This window comes from Heterodontus francisci, chromosome 5 (genome assembly GCF_036365525.1).
Source record: "Heterodontus francisci isolate sHetFra1 chromosome 5, sHetFra1.hap1, whole genome shotgun sequence".
Classification (NCBI taxonomy): Eukaryota; Metazoa; Chordata; class Chondrichthyes; order Heterodontiformes; family Heterodontidae; genus Heterodontus; species Heterodontus francisci.
The window spans coordinates 129,143,240-129,159,642 of record NC_090375.1 but is presented as its reverse complement, the minus strand read 5'-3'; the positions used below and the strand labels follow the sequence as shown (position 1 = coordinate 129,159,642).

Here is a 16,403-nt window from a genome sequence, read left to right as displayed (position 1 = left end):
TAGCTGCTTTCTCAGCTCCCTCTGGTGAACAGCTTGCTGAGCGTTCTTGTGGTGACACACGTATTGGTAAAGTTTGGAGGTGTTCATCTACACATCAGTATGGGTGGTTCCAAGGCTGCTTTAGATTGAACTTTGGATGAGGAATGCAATCAGCATCAGCAGCAGCAATGGCATGCTGTGGAGGGAGCTGCAGGGGGACACCAGAGAGGGGAACAACAGAGAGGGGTTGAGGTCACAGGAGGCAATACCCACATAACAGGGTGTACAGACAGAAGCTCAGCTTCCTTGACCTCTCAGATGATTGAAGACATTTACAGCCTTCTAGAACAACAGATGCTCCCTGTTGGACCTGGTGGCCATGCATTGCCAGTCACTGTCAAAGTCGTCACTGCCCTCAATTGATTTGCCTCTGGCTCCTGCCAGAGTACCACTGAAGACATAGAGGATCTCCCAGTCAGCTGCACAGGAATGCATAAGGCAGGTGATGAATGAGTTGTTTGCTAGGGTATCGACTTATGCCAACTTTCCTATGATGAGAATGGCCATAATGAGCGGACACTTAGATTCGCATCTGTGGCTGACTCCCCACAGATACACAGTGTCATTGATTGCACATACATCCCAATTCAAGGATGATCAGATCAACTAGGAGTGTTCATCAACTGCAAGGGATTTTATTAAATCAATGTGCATTTGGTGTGCAACCAGAAGAAAAGGTTTATGCAGGTGTATGGCAAATTCTCCAGGAGCTGTCATGATGCTATCACACTGCAGATGTCCAACATCCCTGACCTCTTTGTACCTGCAAACACACTGAAGGAGTAGCTCTTAGGAGACAAAGGAGAACCCTTTCGAATTTGGCTTATGAAACCTGTGAGGAGCCCACCAAAGAAGCCCAAGAGCAGTACAACAACAGCCGCATGGCCACCAGATGAGTCAACGAGAAAGCCATTGGCATACTGAAGATGTTTTTCAGCTGCCTGGACAGGTCTGAAGGCACTCTTCAGTACTCGCCAGCAAGGGTCTCCAAAATGATCATGATGTGTGGCATTTTTCAAAACATTGCACAGCAGCAAGGTTGAGAGTTGGAGGCCATGGAAGGCGCTCATCATTTGGTGACGATTTCATTGAAGAAGAGACAAGGATGAGGAGTAGGATGAAGATGAGGCACCTAATGGCCAATATCCACTGAAGTTGCTGCTCAGGATTCCAGGAATGCCCAACTAGCTCAAAGGTTCCATTAGTCCTGTGCCGTGAAATGTGCTTTATAAATGCAACTCCTTTGTTTCGACAGTCACGCTAGAGCAAAATAACTATCACATTCCCAGGACAACCCCCCCCCCCCCCCCCCCCACCAACCCCCCCACTCACACAGAGGAGTCCTGTAACCAACCATTCATAGATTGCACACCCCTCAATTAATCCCCTCAATTCATGTTTTCACATTCATTACCAGGCAAATGAAAAGCAAGTTCCCACTCTGCAGGCAAAAATGGGCAACATGTGGAAGTGGTGCAAATGAAGAAATTTTATATGCTAAGATAACAAAAGGAAACTTAACAGCCTACCACTTCTACATGATGCAACCCCTCTGGCTTCAGCAAAGGTAGAGACAGGCCGCTTAGATATCTTGCTGAGAGACTCTTGGTGGCTGGGATTTTATCCCAGTGATGGTCCTGGTGGCAGGCCAGAAAGTGGGGGTAGACCCTGCCCCTGCCCTGTTTTGGACCTCTGTTGCAAATTTCACAGTAGACAGCCAGTTAACAGCTCACCGTCAGGTACGCTGTCCCGTTAATGGGCGAGCTCTTGCCTCCAGAGTTGCCAGCCAATCGAGGGCCAGGAGCTCTGCAGTACTGACAGCACAGGAGGCCAACAGAGGACGTGAAGCCAGAGAACCTGGGACTCAGGTTAGTGGGTTCAGGGTCACCAGGGCCAGTCAGGCAGGCCCTGGCGAGAGAGTGGGTGGGTGGGTTTTATGTGGGCAGGTGGGGGGTCTTTCTGCAGGGGTAGTCATTGCCACTGGGGGGCCCTCTAGGACCATGGATTGCCCCTAGAGGAGGGACCACTCTGAGCCCGCTAGGAGGCTGCCAGGTCTCATTTGGCGGTGCCTCCATGCAGCAGCAGGCCTCTTTGTCTTCAATAAAGTTGGAGAGGAGGCAGGAAGCTTTCCTTAAATGACCAATAATTGGCTACTTAAGGGCTTCAATTGGCCTGGGGCAGGAAGGCTGTCTTGGTCTTCCCCACCCTGGACAATATAGTAGGGGGCTAGGCCAATGTTGGGCACACCACCCATACCAACTTTGCCATTTGTGTGTGCCACCCCCAGTCTCCGTTCCCATTTCCAAGGGCAGGATTTTATCTTGCCCTTGGTCTACAACCTATGGATCTTGGAGTGTGTGAGAGCCCTGCCAAAGAATGCTCCACCTGCACCTATGCAGGGACAGACTCGACCATTGGGAGATGAGGCAGCATGTTGGGTACTGCTTGCAAGACGGGCAATGGGTGAATCATGGGAGCGCTTTGAGTGTAGTTCCAACTTCCATGTCCCCTTTCGCCATCATCCCTCTCCTGGGTCAGCGACACATCACTCCTACCACTCTGCTGCAGAGCAGCTTGGTGCAGATCACTGATGTGTTGTAAGGTCACAGATAAGATATTTGTCATTCTATTTAAGGCGCAGGCTTGCCGGCTTCCAAAGTCTGCACAGCTATGATCATGGCTTGCAGGGATTCATTTGATGGCCTTGCTTGAAGTTCCAGGGAGGGAGCCACTCTCTCCATGACAGCATTCTTACAATGATCTGTGATGCCAATCCATTAATGCTGGAATTGGGATCCTCCATCATCTCTACTGTTGCGGAGAGTGTGTGTGGCTCATCTGTCAGTACCCCGCAAATTTTCTGCTGTTTCTTTGAATTCTCTCTTTCATTGATGGCCCTTTTGATTTAGTATCCGTGTATAGGTGAGTAGAGCTTGGAGAGGACGCAATCTCTCCACAGCTGACCCTGCCACCAATGTCTGCTTGAACTGACTTGTGAAGTGTGAATCAACGGGTGAATACGCAATTAGCTGTCTAACTGGCCCCATCAAAGGGCTAAGAACTTGTGCTGGTGCATGGTCGTGCGCCCTACGACAATGCACCCTGAGAAGGAATAAAGTCCTCTGAGGAATCGGCTTCAGGAAAATCAAGCTCTACACGTGAAGGCCCTGGGGGAGAGAAGAAAGGGAAATGAATTATTGCTAGCAATGTTACCACTCAGCAGAATCAGGCTTATCGTATTTCACTTGTTGCTGAAATAAAGTCAACATGACCAGGTCTTTTATGAGATGTGTGTCAGATATATTTTAAATTTTGTCACCAGGCACCTGTGAATTCCCAGTCTCTCCATCTCTGATAGTCAGGGATGCAGATATGCCAGCAGTCTCCATGGCCTCTACCTCTGCATCTGCCAGACTGCAAATCTGTGGTGGCCACCTCCAGTCCTCTCTCTCTCTCCCTTATGTTTTTCATTCTCTTCTCCTGCAATGGGTGAAAGAATGGATCTAGGAATGGATGCTATGTTGCCTCCCTGGTGCCCAGGGTCCAAGGATGTCACAAAGCGGCTGCAGGACATTCTTCTGGGGGAGGGTGAACAGCCAGAGGTCGTGCTCCACATTGGTACCAATGACATAGGTAAGAAGAGGGATGAGGTCCTGAAAGCAGAGATTAAGGCGTTAGGAAAGAAATTAAAAAGTAGAACCCCAAAAGCAGTAATCTCAGGATTACTCCCAGTGCCACGTGCTGGTGAGCATAGGAATAGGAGGATTAAGCGATTTAACATGGAGCTGGAGAATTGGTGCAGGAGGGAGGGTATCAGATTTCTGAGGCATTGGCATCTGTTCTGGGGTAGGTGGGACCTGTACAAGATGGACTAACATCCTCGCAGGGAGATTTGCTAGTGCTGTTGGGGAGGGTTTAAACTAATTTGGCAAGCAGTTGGGAACCGAAGAGGGAGTTCAGATTGGTGGTAAGCAAAACTGGTAACAGGAAGTAGAGAACTAGTAAGCAAAATTGGAAGGCAGATGAGATGAAGGCATAGATCAAATAGGATCGGAATGAGGAATAATGTCAAGACAAAGTTAAGGGTACTCTATCTGAATGCACGCAGTATTTGCAACAAGGTAGATGATTTGAAGGCACAAATTGAGGTCAATGGGTATGACTTAATTGCCATTACTGAAGCATGGTTACGGGGTGACCAGGACTGGGAACTGAATATTCAGGGGTATTCGTCAGTTAGGAGGGATAGGCAGAGGGGAAAAGGAGATGGGTAGTGCTGTTAATAAGGGATGAGATCGGTACATTAGTGAGAGAGGATCTTAGTTCGAAGGAGCAAGATGTAGAATCAGTTTGGGTGGAGCTAAGGAACAGCAAGGGGCAGCAAACATTAGTCGGAGTTATTTACATGGCCACCTAACTGTAGTGGTAATGTTGGGCATGGTATAAATCAGGAAATTAGAGCGGCATGTAGCATGGGTATTTTTATTTTTTTTTAATTTAGAGATACAGCACTGAAACAGGCCCTTCAGCCCACCAAGTCTGTGCCGACCAATATCCACCCATTTATACTAATCCTACTTTAATCCCATATTCCCTATCACATTCCCACCATTCTCCTATCACCTACCTACACTAGGGGCAATTTACAATGACCAATTTACCTAGTCTTTCCTCCCACAGTCTTTGGCTGTGGGAGGAAACCGGAACACCCGGCGAAAACCCACGAGGTCACAGGGAGAACTTGCAAACTCCTCACAGGCAGTACCCAGAACTGAACCCGGGTCACTGGAGCTGTGAGGCTGCAGTGCTAACCACTGCGCCACCCAAATACAGTAATAATAGAGTAATAATGGGCAACTTCAATTTACATATAGATTGGGCAAACCTAATTAGCACTAATACTGTGGAGGATGAATTCCTGGAGTGTGTATGTGATGGGTTTCTGGAGCAGTACATTGAAGAACCAATTCGGGATCCGGCTATTTTAGATTTAGTATTATGCAATGAGAAAGGGCTAATTATCAACCATGCTGTAAAGGAGCATTTTAAAATAATGGCCACAATATGATAGAATTCTACATTAAGTTTGAAAGAGATATAGTTTATTCTGAAACTAGGATCTTAAAGCTGAACAAAGAAAATTATGAGGATATGAGGAGCAAGTTGGCTATGCTGGATTCAGAAAATACATTAAAAGATTTGACGGTAGACAGGCAATAGTAGTATTTAAAGAAGTATTACATGGTTTACAACAAATATACATTCCTTTAAGACACAAAAACCCAACAGAAAAGGTGAATCAACTGTGGCTAACAGAAGAAGTTAAGGATTGCATAGGTAAAAGGACGCGGCTTATAAGGTCGCCAAAAAAAGTGATAAGTCCGAGGATTGGGAGCAATTTAGAGCTCAACAAAGGAGGACCAAGAAACTGATAAAGAAAGGGAAAGGAGATTATGAATGCAAGCTAGCTAGAAACATAAAGGTGGACTGTAAAAACTTCTTTAGGTATGTGAAAAGGAAATGATTAGCAAGGATGAATGTGGTTCCATTGCAGGTGGAGACAGGAGAGTTTGAGGTGAAGAATGAGGAAATGGTGGAGAGACTAAACAATTACTTTGTGTCTGTTTTAATGGAGGAAGACAGAAAATTTCCAAGAAATACTAGGGAACCAAGGGACTTGTAAAAATGAGAAACTGAAAGTAATTAGTAGCAATAAAGAGGTAGTACTCGTAAAATTAATTGGATTGAAAGTTGATAAATCCCCTGGACCAGATGAGCTACACCCAGAGTTTTGAAGGAGGTGGCATTAGAGTGGATGCATTGGTGGTTATCTTTCAAAATTCCATAGATTCTGGAAGGGCTGCTGTAGACTGGAAAGTCGCAAATGTAACCCCACTATTTAAGAAGGGAGTGAGCGAGAAAACGGAGAACTACAGACCTGTTAGTTTGACGTCAGTAGTAGGTAAAATGTTGGAATCTATTATAATGGATGAGATAACTGGACACTTGGAAAATAATGATATGATTGAGCAGAGTCAACATGGATTTGTGAAAGGGAAGTCATGTTTGACAAACCTGTTGGAGTTTTTGAGGATGTTCCTTGTAGCATAGATAAAGGAGAACCAGTGGGTGTGGTGTATTTGGATTTTCAGAAGGCTTTTGATAAGGTCCTACACATGAGGTTAGTAAACAAAATTAGAGCACATAGGATTGGGGGTAATATACTAGAATGGATTGAGAATTGGTTAACAGACAGAAAGCAGAGAGTAGGAATAAAGGGATCATTCTCAGGATGGCAGGCTGTTACCAGTGGGGTAACGCAAGTATCAGTGCTTGGGCTACAGCTGTTCACAATCTATATGAATGACATGGTTATGGGGACCAATTGTAATATTTCCAAATTTGCAGATGACACAAAACTAGGAGGGAATGTAAATTGTGAGGAGGATGCAAGGAGGCTTCAAGGGGATTTGGACAGGCAAAGTGAATGGGCAAGAACATGGCGGATGGAATATAATGTAAGCAAGTGTGAAGTGATCAACTTTGGTAGAAAAAACAGTAAGGCAGAGGATTTCTTAAATGGTGAGAGATTGGGAAGTGTTGATGTCCAAAGAGACATGGGTGTCTTGTTCATGAGTTACTAAAAGCTAGTACGCAGGTGCAACAAGCAATTAAGAAGGCAAACCGTATGCTGGCCTTCATTACAAGGGGATTTGAGTACAGGAGTAAAGATAGATTGCTTCAATTGTATAAAGCACTGGTGAGACGGTATCTGGAGTTTTGTGTACAGTTTTGGTCTCTAAGAAAGGATACACTTGCCAAAGAGGGAGTGCAATGGAGGTTCACCAGACTAATCCCTGGGATGGCAGGACTTTCTTATGAGGAAAGATTGCAGAAACTGGGCCTGTATTCTCTAGAGTTTCAAAGAATGCGTGGTGATCTCACTGAAACTTACAAAATTCTTACGGGGCATGGCAGGGTGGATATGGATAGGATGTTTCTTCTGGCTGGTGAGTCTAGAACAAGGGGACACAGTCTCAGAATAAGGGACAGGCCATTTAAGACTGAGATGAAGAGGAATTTCTTTACTCAGGGGGTGGTGAATCTGTGGAATTCTCTACCCCAGAGAGCTGTGGAAGCTCAATCATTGAGCATGTTCAAGACAGAAATTGATAGATTTCTGAATATTAACAACATCAAGCAATATGGGGATAGTGGGGAAAAATGACATGGAGGTAGATAATCAGCCATGATCTATTTGAATGGCGGAGCAGGCTCAATGGGCTAAATGGCCTACCCTTGCTCCTATATCCTATGATCCTATGACTGTAAGGCATGTGTCCACCCTATGGATCCAGTGTATTCAGGGAGGCATTTTTTTGAATGAGATGTTAATTCAAGTCCTCAAAGGCAGATGTAAAGAATTCATGACACTATTTAAAGAAAAGCAGGGGAGTTGTCCCAAGTGGCATTGCGGACATTTATGCCTCAAATATTGCCACCAAAATCAGGTTAACTGGTTATGTTATTTGCTACATTTGAAAACAAATTCATTGTTGTGTAAATAAGAAAACATAACTCATACAAAAGACTTCTCAAAAGTGCCACAATATTAATTTGAACTTTGACTGTGGTGAATTAAATTTACTGTGCATTTTTAATGTAGGTTTTTATATTCATTCTTCATTCGTGAGTGTTGCTGGCCAGGCCAGCATTTATTGCCCATCCCTAATTGCTCTTGAGAAGGTGGTGGTGAGCCGCCTTCTTGAACCACTGCAGTCTATGTGGTATAGCTACACCCACAGTGCTGTAAAGGAAGGGAGTTCCAGGATTTTGACCCAGTGACAGTGAAGGAATGGCAATATAGTTCCAAATCAGGATGGTGTGTGACTTGGAAAGGAACTTGCATGTGGTGGTGTTCCCATGTATTTGCTGCCCTTGTTCCTTCTAGGTGGGAGAGGTCACAGGCTTGGAAGGTGCTGTTGAAGGAGCCTTGGCGAATTGCTGCAGTGCATCTTGTAGATGGTGCACACTGCAGCCACTGTGCACTGGTGGTGCAGGGAGTGAATGTTTAAGGTGGTAGATGGGGTGCCAATCAAGCAGGGTGCTTTGTCCTGGATGATGTCGAGCTTCTTGACTGTTGTTGGAGCTGCACTCATCCCAGCAAGTATAGAGTATTCCATCACACTCCTGACTTGTGTGTTGTGGACAGGCTTTAGGGTGTCAGGAGGTGAGTTACTCACTGCAGAATTCCCAGCATCTGACCTGCTCTTATAGCCACAGTATTTATATGACTGGTCCAGTTAAGGTTTTGGTCAATGGTAACTCCCAGGGTATTGATGGTGGGGGATTAATAGTAATGCCATTGAATGAGAATGAGAGATGGTTAGATTCTCTGATGTTTGAGATGGTCACTGCCTTGCACTTATGTGGTGTGAATGTTAGAGTCATAGAGAGATACAGCACCGAAACAGGCCCTTCGGCCTAACGGGTCCCTGCCGACCATCAACCACCCATTTATACTAATCCTACATTCATCCCATTTCCCTCTCACATCCTGACCTTCAATTCTCATACCACCTACCTACACTAGGGGCAATTTCCAATGGCCAATTTACCTATCAACCCACAAATCTTTGGCATGTGGGAGGAAACTGGAGCACCCGGAGGAAACCCACGCAGTCACAGGGAGAACTTGCAAACTCTGCACAGGCAGTACCCAAAACTGAACCCGGGTCGCTGGAGCTGTGAGGCTGCGGTGCTAACCACTGCCCCACTGTTGCTTGCCACTTATCAGCCCAAGCCTGAATGTTGTCCAGATCTTGCTGTATGTGGGCACGAACTGCTTCAGTTTCTGAGGGGCTGCAAATGGTACTGAACATTGTACAATCAATTGCTTTAAGCAATTTTAGAAACATTTTTTGGTGCGATTTGGGAACATTTAAATGCTGAATTGCATTAGTAGCTTTATTTCTACACTGCTTAGTACTGTTTTGAGCAACATAAGTTGAGATCAATACAATTTGAAAGAATTTAATTTGGATTTTTTTTGCCTGATTTTGCAAGTTTAACAAGTTAATTAGCAATAAAAAAACTCATGATTAAGAATGCTTCCTAAGTTATTAGACTTCTTTATGTGTAGTTTTTACTGTGTACTTGTTCACTAACAACAAAGATTCTTTATTGAATTTTATTCAATTTTAGGAATTTCAGCTTTGCACTGGCCTTCAATCCTCCATCATCACTCTCTATATTATGTACCTTACCTGGTCAGCAATGACAAATGAGCCAGGTAAATAGACTATTTTCCTCTTATTGACATATACTCCTTTCTCATTTTGACATGCAAATTAATTTTACCAGTTAATGATTTACTTTGGCACAGATTTTGCAGAAGAAATGATCGCGACACTGTCAGCATTCACCATCATTACTCCACTAAAACTAACAGCAACTTCTGGATTCTGCTCATGCATAGAATAACACAGAAATCCAGAAGTTGCAGTCAGTGATTCTATACTTCTCTGGAGCATACTCTGTTGAAGCACCCCTGCAGACAATCATAGAAATCAATGGGATTGATGAGAGCTTCCACTTTATGCTGTCAGTCTCACTGTAAATATTTTGAAAAAGATATACCTTGTTGAATGAGTCACAACTGGGATTTTAACCATATTCTAACTTCATGCTAAACACCCTCAATCGTCCTGTAAAGCTAATATATTTGTGGAATGTTAAGTTTCTTCAAAATTATTTTTAAAAAATCCACATATCTTTTAAAAAAAAATTTCTTCTTTAAAAATTAGTTTATCTTTACTATAGTTTATAGCTTAATATGAACATAATTTATTCCACTATTTGAAAATCTAAATTAAAATGAAGGACTTTAAGTGCTGACATCACTGCTGCTGCAAGCCAAGACATCACCTTGACTGGGTGCCAGATTTAAACTGTCGCCGGGAAAGGGAAAACCATGTCACAGAGTTTGCTCGATCTTTGTGGGCAACTTTCTGTGAGGTCAGCAGCAAGCAACCTTGTGTTGCTGCTGACTGCAAAATCCAGGCCTTTGAGTTTATTACTGCACAGCAAGAAAATAATATATCCTGCAGGAGTACTGCTGCTGGTCTCCTTTGCTGTGTAACTTTTGGACTTTCCACTTTACTTAAAATTGAAGCATTAAATATAATAATTTTAAATTCAAATTAATCTTAATGCACATTGAATAAAATAATGTAGGTTAGAAAATTGACTACCATAAATGCTGTCCCATTTTACAGACAGTTCCTGAAACACTTTGGATCTTGTGATTCCAGCAATTATGCTGGAGCCGTACCTGTTGGCAACTATTTGCTGGTTGAAAGAAACTTATAGTTTGATAGATTGCTTTGCAAGATTCTTTACCAGTTTTACTAAAACTACTAGATAGAACAATCACATCATCATTTGCAGCTAAACTAAAGAGCATTGCAAAAGGTGAGTGCTCTATCAGGTACATTATGCAATGTAGACTTACCACTGTCAAACATAATGGACACTCAGAGAGGTAGCTTTCTTGAAAGTCTACCCAATATCACAACGCCTTTTTAATTGTTCAATAATGTGCTCAGTATCTTTGAGAAAGCTCATTGCACAAAGAAAGAAGTAGTGAATAGTATGGGGAGTTAATCATCATTAATGGTTAGCACAAGCTACTGTATTAGCCAAACCTATCAAATCAAATTAATTTGACCTCATCCATCATGGTCTACAAAGAGGGTGAAGAAAAAGATCCAACTTAAACAATAAGCTGCATCATAACTCCCAAACATAGGTAGATTGGGGTCATGTCAAAGGTGAAAATGCAAAAATCTGCAACAGAAATCAAACCTACCGCGAATCCACCCACTTCTGCTTTTAATGGAGGCTGATGACCATCCCACTCATGGGAAGCAGGCTGGTTATTCAAATATTATAATCAGGCTGTGTTCCTTCATTTTAACAGCCATTCTATTTTTAACCACAGGCAGTCGGGTTTCCCAGGCCTTGGGAAATTTAACGGCTTAAAGGAGGTGAGAGGGACTGAATCTATGAAGTAAGTGCCTTTACAGTATTGCTTGTGGGCCAGGAAGAGCAGGAGTGCTTCCTCTAGGCTCAATGAACTAACTCACTAAATTCCCCCTACTGTCCATGATGTATCTGGCTCCCCCACCTTGCCCCTGACCACCATCGGACCCCCTGATCACCATCAGACGCCCAGAGCACCATCTACACAATCGACACAATCACCGTGTGATTGGTACACCACATACCACCATGGGATTGTTCCCCCCCGCCCCTACCCCCAGTGATTGGGACTTCCCCAGCGATCCAGGGAACCAGCGTCCTGCAATCCGGACATACATCTCCATCCAGTTCCCGAACTGTGATCTGGCCCACCCGTGACCTGCATCGCAGCCCCCTACCCACATCTCTCTCATTCCCCCAATACACCTACCTCCTCTCGTGGGCTTCAGGTCTGTGAAGCAGATTTGCAACCTAAAAGGCCATCAGCCTGTCAATCAGGCTGCCTGTACATGAAAGCACTACTTAACGGAGTCCTGCAATTAATTTCTGCAGGGTATTCAGGAAACTTGTTCTTCTGGGTTTCCCGATATTACAACAGCCCCCAACTTCCCTCTCCCCTCCCCAACCAGCACAGAACTCGCATCCACACAAAAATCCAGGCCGATAATTCAGAATTCAGAATAAATTTCATCAAAGCTTCCTCCCTCCTCCACATAACAATTCTGAAATGTTTCAGGTAGTAGAAAGACGCAAACATAATTTTAGGCGTGAACATAGGAACATACGAATTAGGAGCAGGAGTAGGTCACTCGGCCCTTTCAGCCTGCTCCACCATTCAATAAGTTCATGGCTGAACTGATTACTCCACCTTTCCACCTACCCCTGATAACCTTCCACTCACTTGCTTATCAAGAATCTATCTACCTTTGCCTTAAAAATATTCAAAGACTCTGCTTCCACCGCCTTTTGAGGAAGAGAATTCCAAAGACTCATGACCTTCTAAGAGGAAAGAATTCTCCTCACCTCTGTCTTAAATAGGCCAACCCCTTATTTTTAAATAGTGACCCCTAGTTCTAGATTCTCCCACAAGGGGAAACATCCTTTCCACATCCACCCTGTCAAGACCCGTTAGGATCTTATATGTTTCAATCAAGTCGCCTCTTACTCTTCTAAATTCCAGCGGATACATGCCGAGTCTGTCCAATCTTTCCTCATAAGACAGCCCACCCATTCCAGGTATTAGTCCAGTAAACCTCCTCTCTACTGCCTCCAAAGCATTTACATCATTCCTTAAATAAGGAGACTAGTACTGTACACAGTACTGCAGATGTGGTCTCACCAATGCCCTGTATAACTGAAGCATAACCTCCCTACTTTTGTGTTCAATTCCCCTCGCGATAAACAATAACATTCTATTAGCTTTCCTAATTACGTGCTATACTGCATACTAACCTTTTGCAATTCATGCACTAGGACACCCAGATCCCTCTGCATCTCAGAGCTCTGCAATCTCTCACCATTTAGATAATACGCTCCTTTTTTATTCTTCCTGCCAAAGTGGACAATTTAACACTTTCCCACATTATACTCCATTTGCCAGGTCTTTGCCCTCTCACTTAACCTATCTATATCCCTTTGTAGCCCCTTATGCCCTCTTCACAACTTACTTTCCTACCTATCTTTGTGTCATCAGCAAATTTAGCAACCATACCTTCGGCCCCTTCATCTAAGTCATTTATATAAATTGTAAAAAGTTGAGGCCCAGCATTGATCCCTGTGGCACACCACTTGTTACATCTTGCCAACCAAAAAATGACCCATTTATGCCTACTCTCAGTTTCCTCTTATCTAGCCAATCTTTCATCCATGCCAATATGTTACCCCCTACACCATGAGCTTTTATTTTCTGCAATAACCTTTGATGTGGCACCTTATCAAATGCCTTCTGGAAATCCAAGTGCAATACATCCATCGGTTCCCCTTTATCCACAGCACGTGTAACTTCCTCAAAGAACTCCAATAAATTGGTTAAACATGATTTCCCTTTCACAAAACCATGTGAACTCTGCCTGATTACCTTGAATTTTCTAAATGCCCTGCTATACCATCTTTAATAATAGCTTCTAACATTTTCCCTAAGACAGATGTTAAGCTAACTGGCCTGTAGTTTCCTGCTTTCTGTCTCCCTCCCTTTTTGAATAAAGGAGTTACATTTACTATTTTCTAATCTAACAGAACCTTCCCCAAATCTAGGGAATTTTGGAAAATGAAAACTAACGCATCAACTATCTCACTAGCCACTTCTTTTGAGACCCTAGGACGCAGTCCTTCAGGACCCAAGGACTTGTCAGCCCACAGCTCCAACAATTTGTTCAGTACCACTTCCCTGGTGATTGTAATTTTCTTGAGTTCCTCCCTCCCTTCCGTTTCCTGACTTACAGCCACTACTGGGATGTTACTTGTATCCTCAATAGTGAAGACCGATGCAAAATATCTGTTCAATTCATCTGCCATCTCTTTATTATCCATTAATTTCCCAGACTCACTTTCTATAGGACCAACGCTCACTTTGTTAACTCTTTTCTTTTTTAAATATCTATAGAAACTCTTACTATCTGTCTTTATATTTCGAGCTAGCTTTCTCTCGTACTCTAATTTTACCTTCCTTATCAATCTTTTAGTCATTCTGTTTTTTATATTCTATCCAATCTTCTGACCTGCCTCCCATCTTTACGCAATTATAGGCTTTTTCTTTAAGTTTGATACTATCTTTAACTGTTTTAGTTAACCACGGATGGCGGGTCCCACCCTTGGAATTTTTTTTCTCGTTGAAATGTATCTATTCTGTGTATTCTGAAATATCCCCTTCAATGTCTGCCAATGCATCTCTATTGACCTATCCTTTAACCTGATTTGCCAGTTCACTTTAGTTAGCTCTGCTTTCATCTCCTTATAATTGCCTTTATTTAAGTTTAAAATACTGGTCCTGGACCCACTCTTCTCTCTCTCAAACTGAATGTAAAATTCAATCATATTATGATTGCTGCTACCTAGGGTTCCTTAACAATGAGGTTATTAATTAATCCTATCTTGTTGCACAATACCAGGTCTAGTATAGCCTGCTTTCTGGTTGGCTCCAGAATGTAATGTTCCAAGAAATTATCCTGAAAACATTCTATGTACTTCTCATCTAGTCTACCTCTGCACCTCTGTCCATCTGATTTTTCCAGTCTATATGTAGGTTAAAATCCCCCATAATTATCACAGTACCTTTCTGACAAGCTGCCATTAGTTCTTCCTTTATACCCTGTCCTACAGTGTGGTTAATGTTAGGTGGCCTGTACACCACTCGCACAAGTGACTTCTTGCCTTTATGATTTCTTATCTCTACCCAAACTGCTTCTACATCCTGGTCTCCTGAACTTAGGTCATCCCTCTTTATTGCACGAATACCATCATTAATTAACAGAGCTACCCCTCCACCTTTTCCTAGCTTCCTGTCCTTCCTAAATGCCATGTACCCTTCAATATTCAGGTCCCAATCTATGTCATCCTGCAGCTATGTCTCTGTAATGGCTATCAGATTGTATTTATTTATTTCTATTTGTGCTCTCAGTTCATCTGTTTTGTTTCGAATGCTACGTGCATTCAGATACAGAGCCTTTAGTTTTGTCCTTTTATTATTTTTGTAACCTCTAGCCTTATCTATTGATTTACACTTAGATTTGTATGCTCTGTCCCTTCCTGTCACAGTCTGTTTTTCATTTCCCATATTAATACCTTTCTCTCTTGCCTTGTCTCTCCTCCTTGATTTACCATGTCTTCCCAAATTTGATCCCTTACCCCCCACTATTCAGTTTAAAACCCTCTCTACTTCCCTAGTTATGCAGCTCGCTAGAACACCAGCCCCAGCACAGTTCAGGTATAGACAGTCCCAACAGTACAGCCACCACTGATGCCAGTGACCCATGAACCAGAACCCACTTCTACCACACCAGTTTTTGAGCCACACATTCATTTCTATAATCTTATTTGCCCTATGCCAATTTGCATGTGGCTCAGGTAATAATCCAGAGATTGTTACCTTTAAGGTTCTGCTTCTTAATTTGGGGCCTCGTTCCTCATACTGACTATGCAGAACTTCTTTCCTTGTCCTGCCTATGTCGTTGGTACCTACATGGACAACAACAACTGGATCCTCCCCCTCCCACTATAAGTTCCTCTCCAACCCTGAGTAGATGTCCCAAACCCTGGCACCGAGCAGGCAACACAGCCGTCTGGGCTCTCGCTTTCTGCTGCAGAGAACAGTGTTAATCCCCCTAACTGTACTGTCCCCTACTACCACTCCATTCCTTTTTTCTCCCTTCACTTGAATGGCTTCCTGTACCATGGTGCCATGGTCAGGTTGCTCATCAACCCTGCAGCCCCCACTCTAATCCAAACAAGCTGAAAGAACCACAAACCTGTTGTACAATCACAAAGGCTGAGGCTCCTGCGTTCCTGCCCTCTGGGTCCCCTTATCTGCCTCAGCTGCAGCCGAACTATCCTGCCCCTGACCACTGACCAAATCAGAGGACCCTATCCCAAGGGGTGTGACCGCCTCCTGGTACAAAAGGTAACTTTCCCCCTCCCTGATGTGTCGCAGTGTCTGCAGCTCGGACTCCAGTTCAATGACTCTGAGCTCTTGAAACTGGCAAGTAATTAATAACCTGAAAAAAAACAGTAATTAAAGCAAGTTCAGCAGTTGCAAAATTAATTGGATGCACAACCAGAGTATTTGCGAAAGAAGCAGCACATTAGAAAATCTAATCTTGAGGTAAATATGGGAGGCATCAGATAAAGTAGGAACAAATCTTTTAAATGCATTTGACTGAATTTCATGAAGTTATAATTAGTTATTTGTGATATTTTCAGTCGTGCCATGGGGTGAATTATCTCAGTGCAGAGTGTTAAATTAACTTGTTTCTTTTTGCACACTTTCAGAAGCGCAATAGTGTAATCAATGTGTTCTATGTGTTATAATGGGCTGGATTTTGTTGGGGTTGTGGGGTTTCTGACGCAAGTGCAGAAAGCTGGAGGGCAACCCCGCCTCGGCCATTTGAGGGACCCCTGGCTGCATTTTTTGGCGCTGAGGCAATTAACTGCCTGGCACTGGGGCTCCCATCCCTTTAAAAGAGCTGCCCCAATCGGAGGGCCGGCAGCTCTTCAGTCTCAGCACTGGCAGTGGTGGACACTGCTGGGACTGCAGCTGTCAACATAGACACTGGCCTGCTTAGAAGGTAAATGGGATGAGGGTTCACTGGGGCCAATCAGGCAGCCAT

The 16,403-nt window shown here is 43.6% G+C and overlaps 1 protein-coding gene across 1 annotated transcript in view; it reads left to right on the top strand.

The window, feature by feature from the left end:
* The window catches only part of LOC137370282 (serine incorporator 1-like), an 82,797-nt gene that overhangs the window by 42,188 nt on the left and 24,206 nt on the right, over positions 1 to 16,403 (top strand). The window contains exon 8 of the mRNA XM_068032659.1: positions 9,244 to 9,331. Coding sequence (XP_067888760.1) covers positions 9,244 to 9,331 — 88 coding nt within the window. The remainder of the gene's footprint in view (positions 1 to 9,243; positions 9,332 to 16,403) is intronic.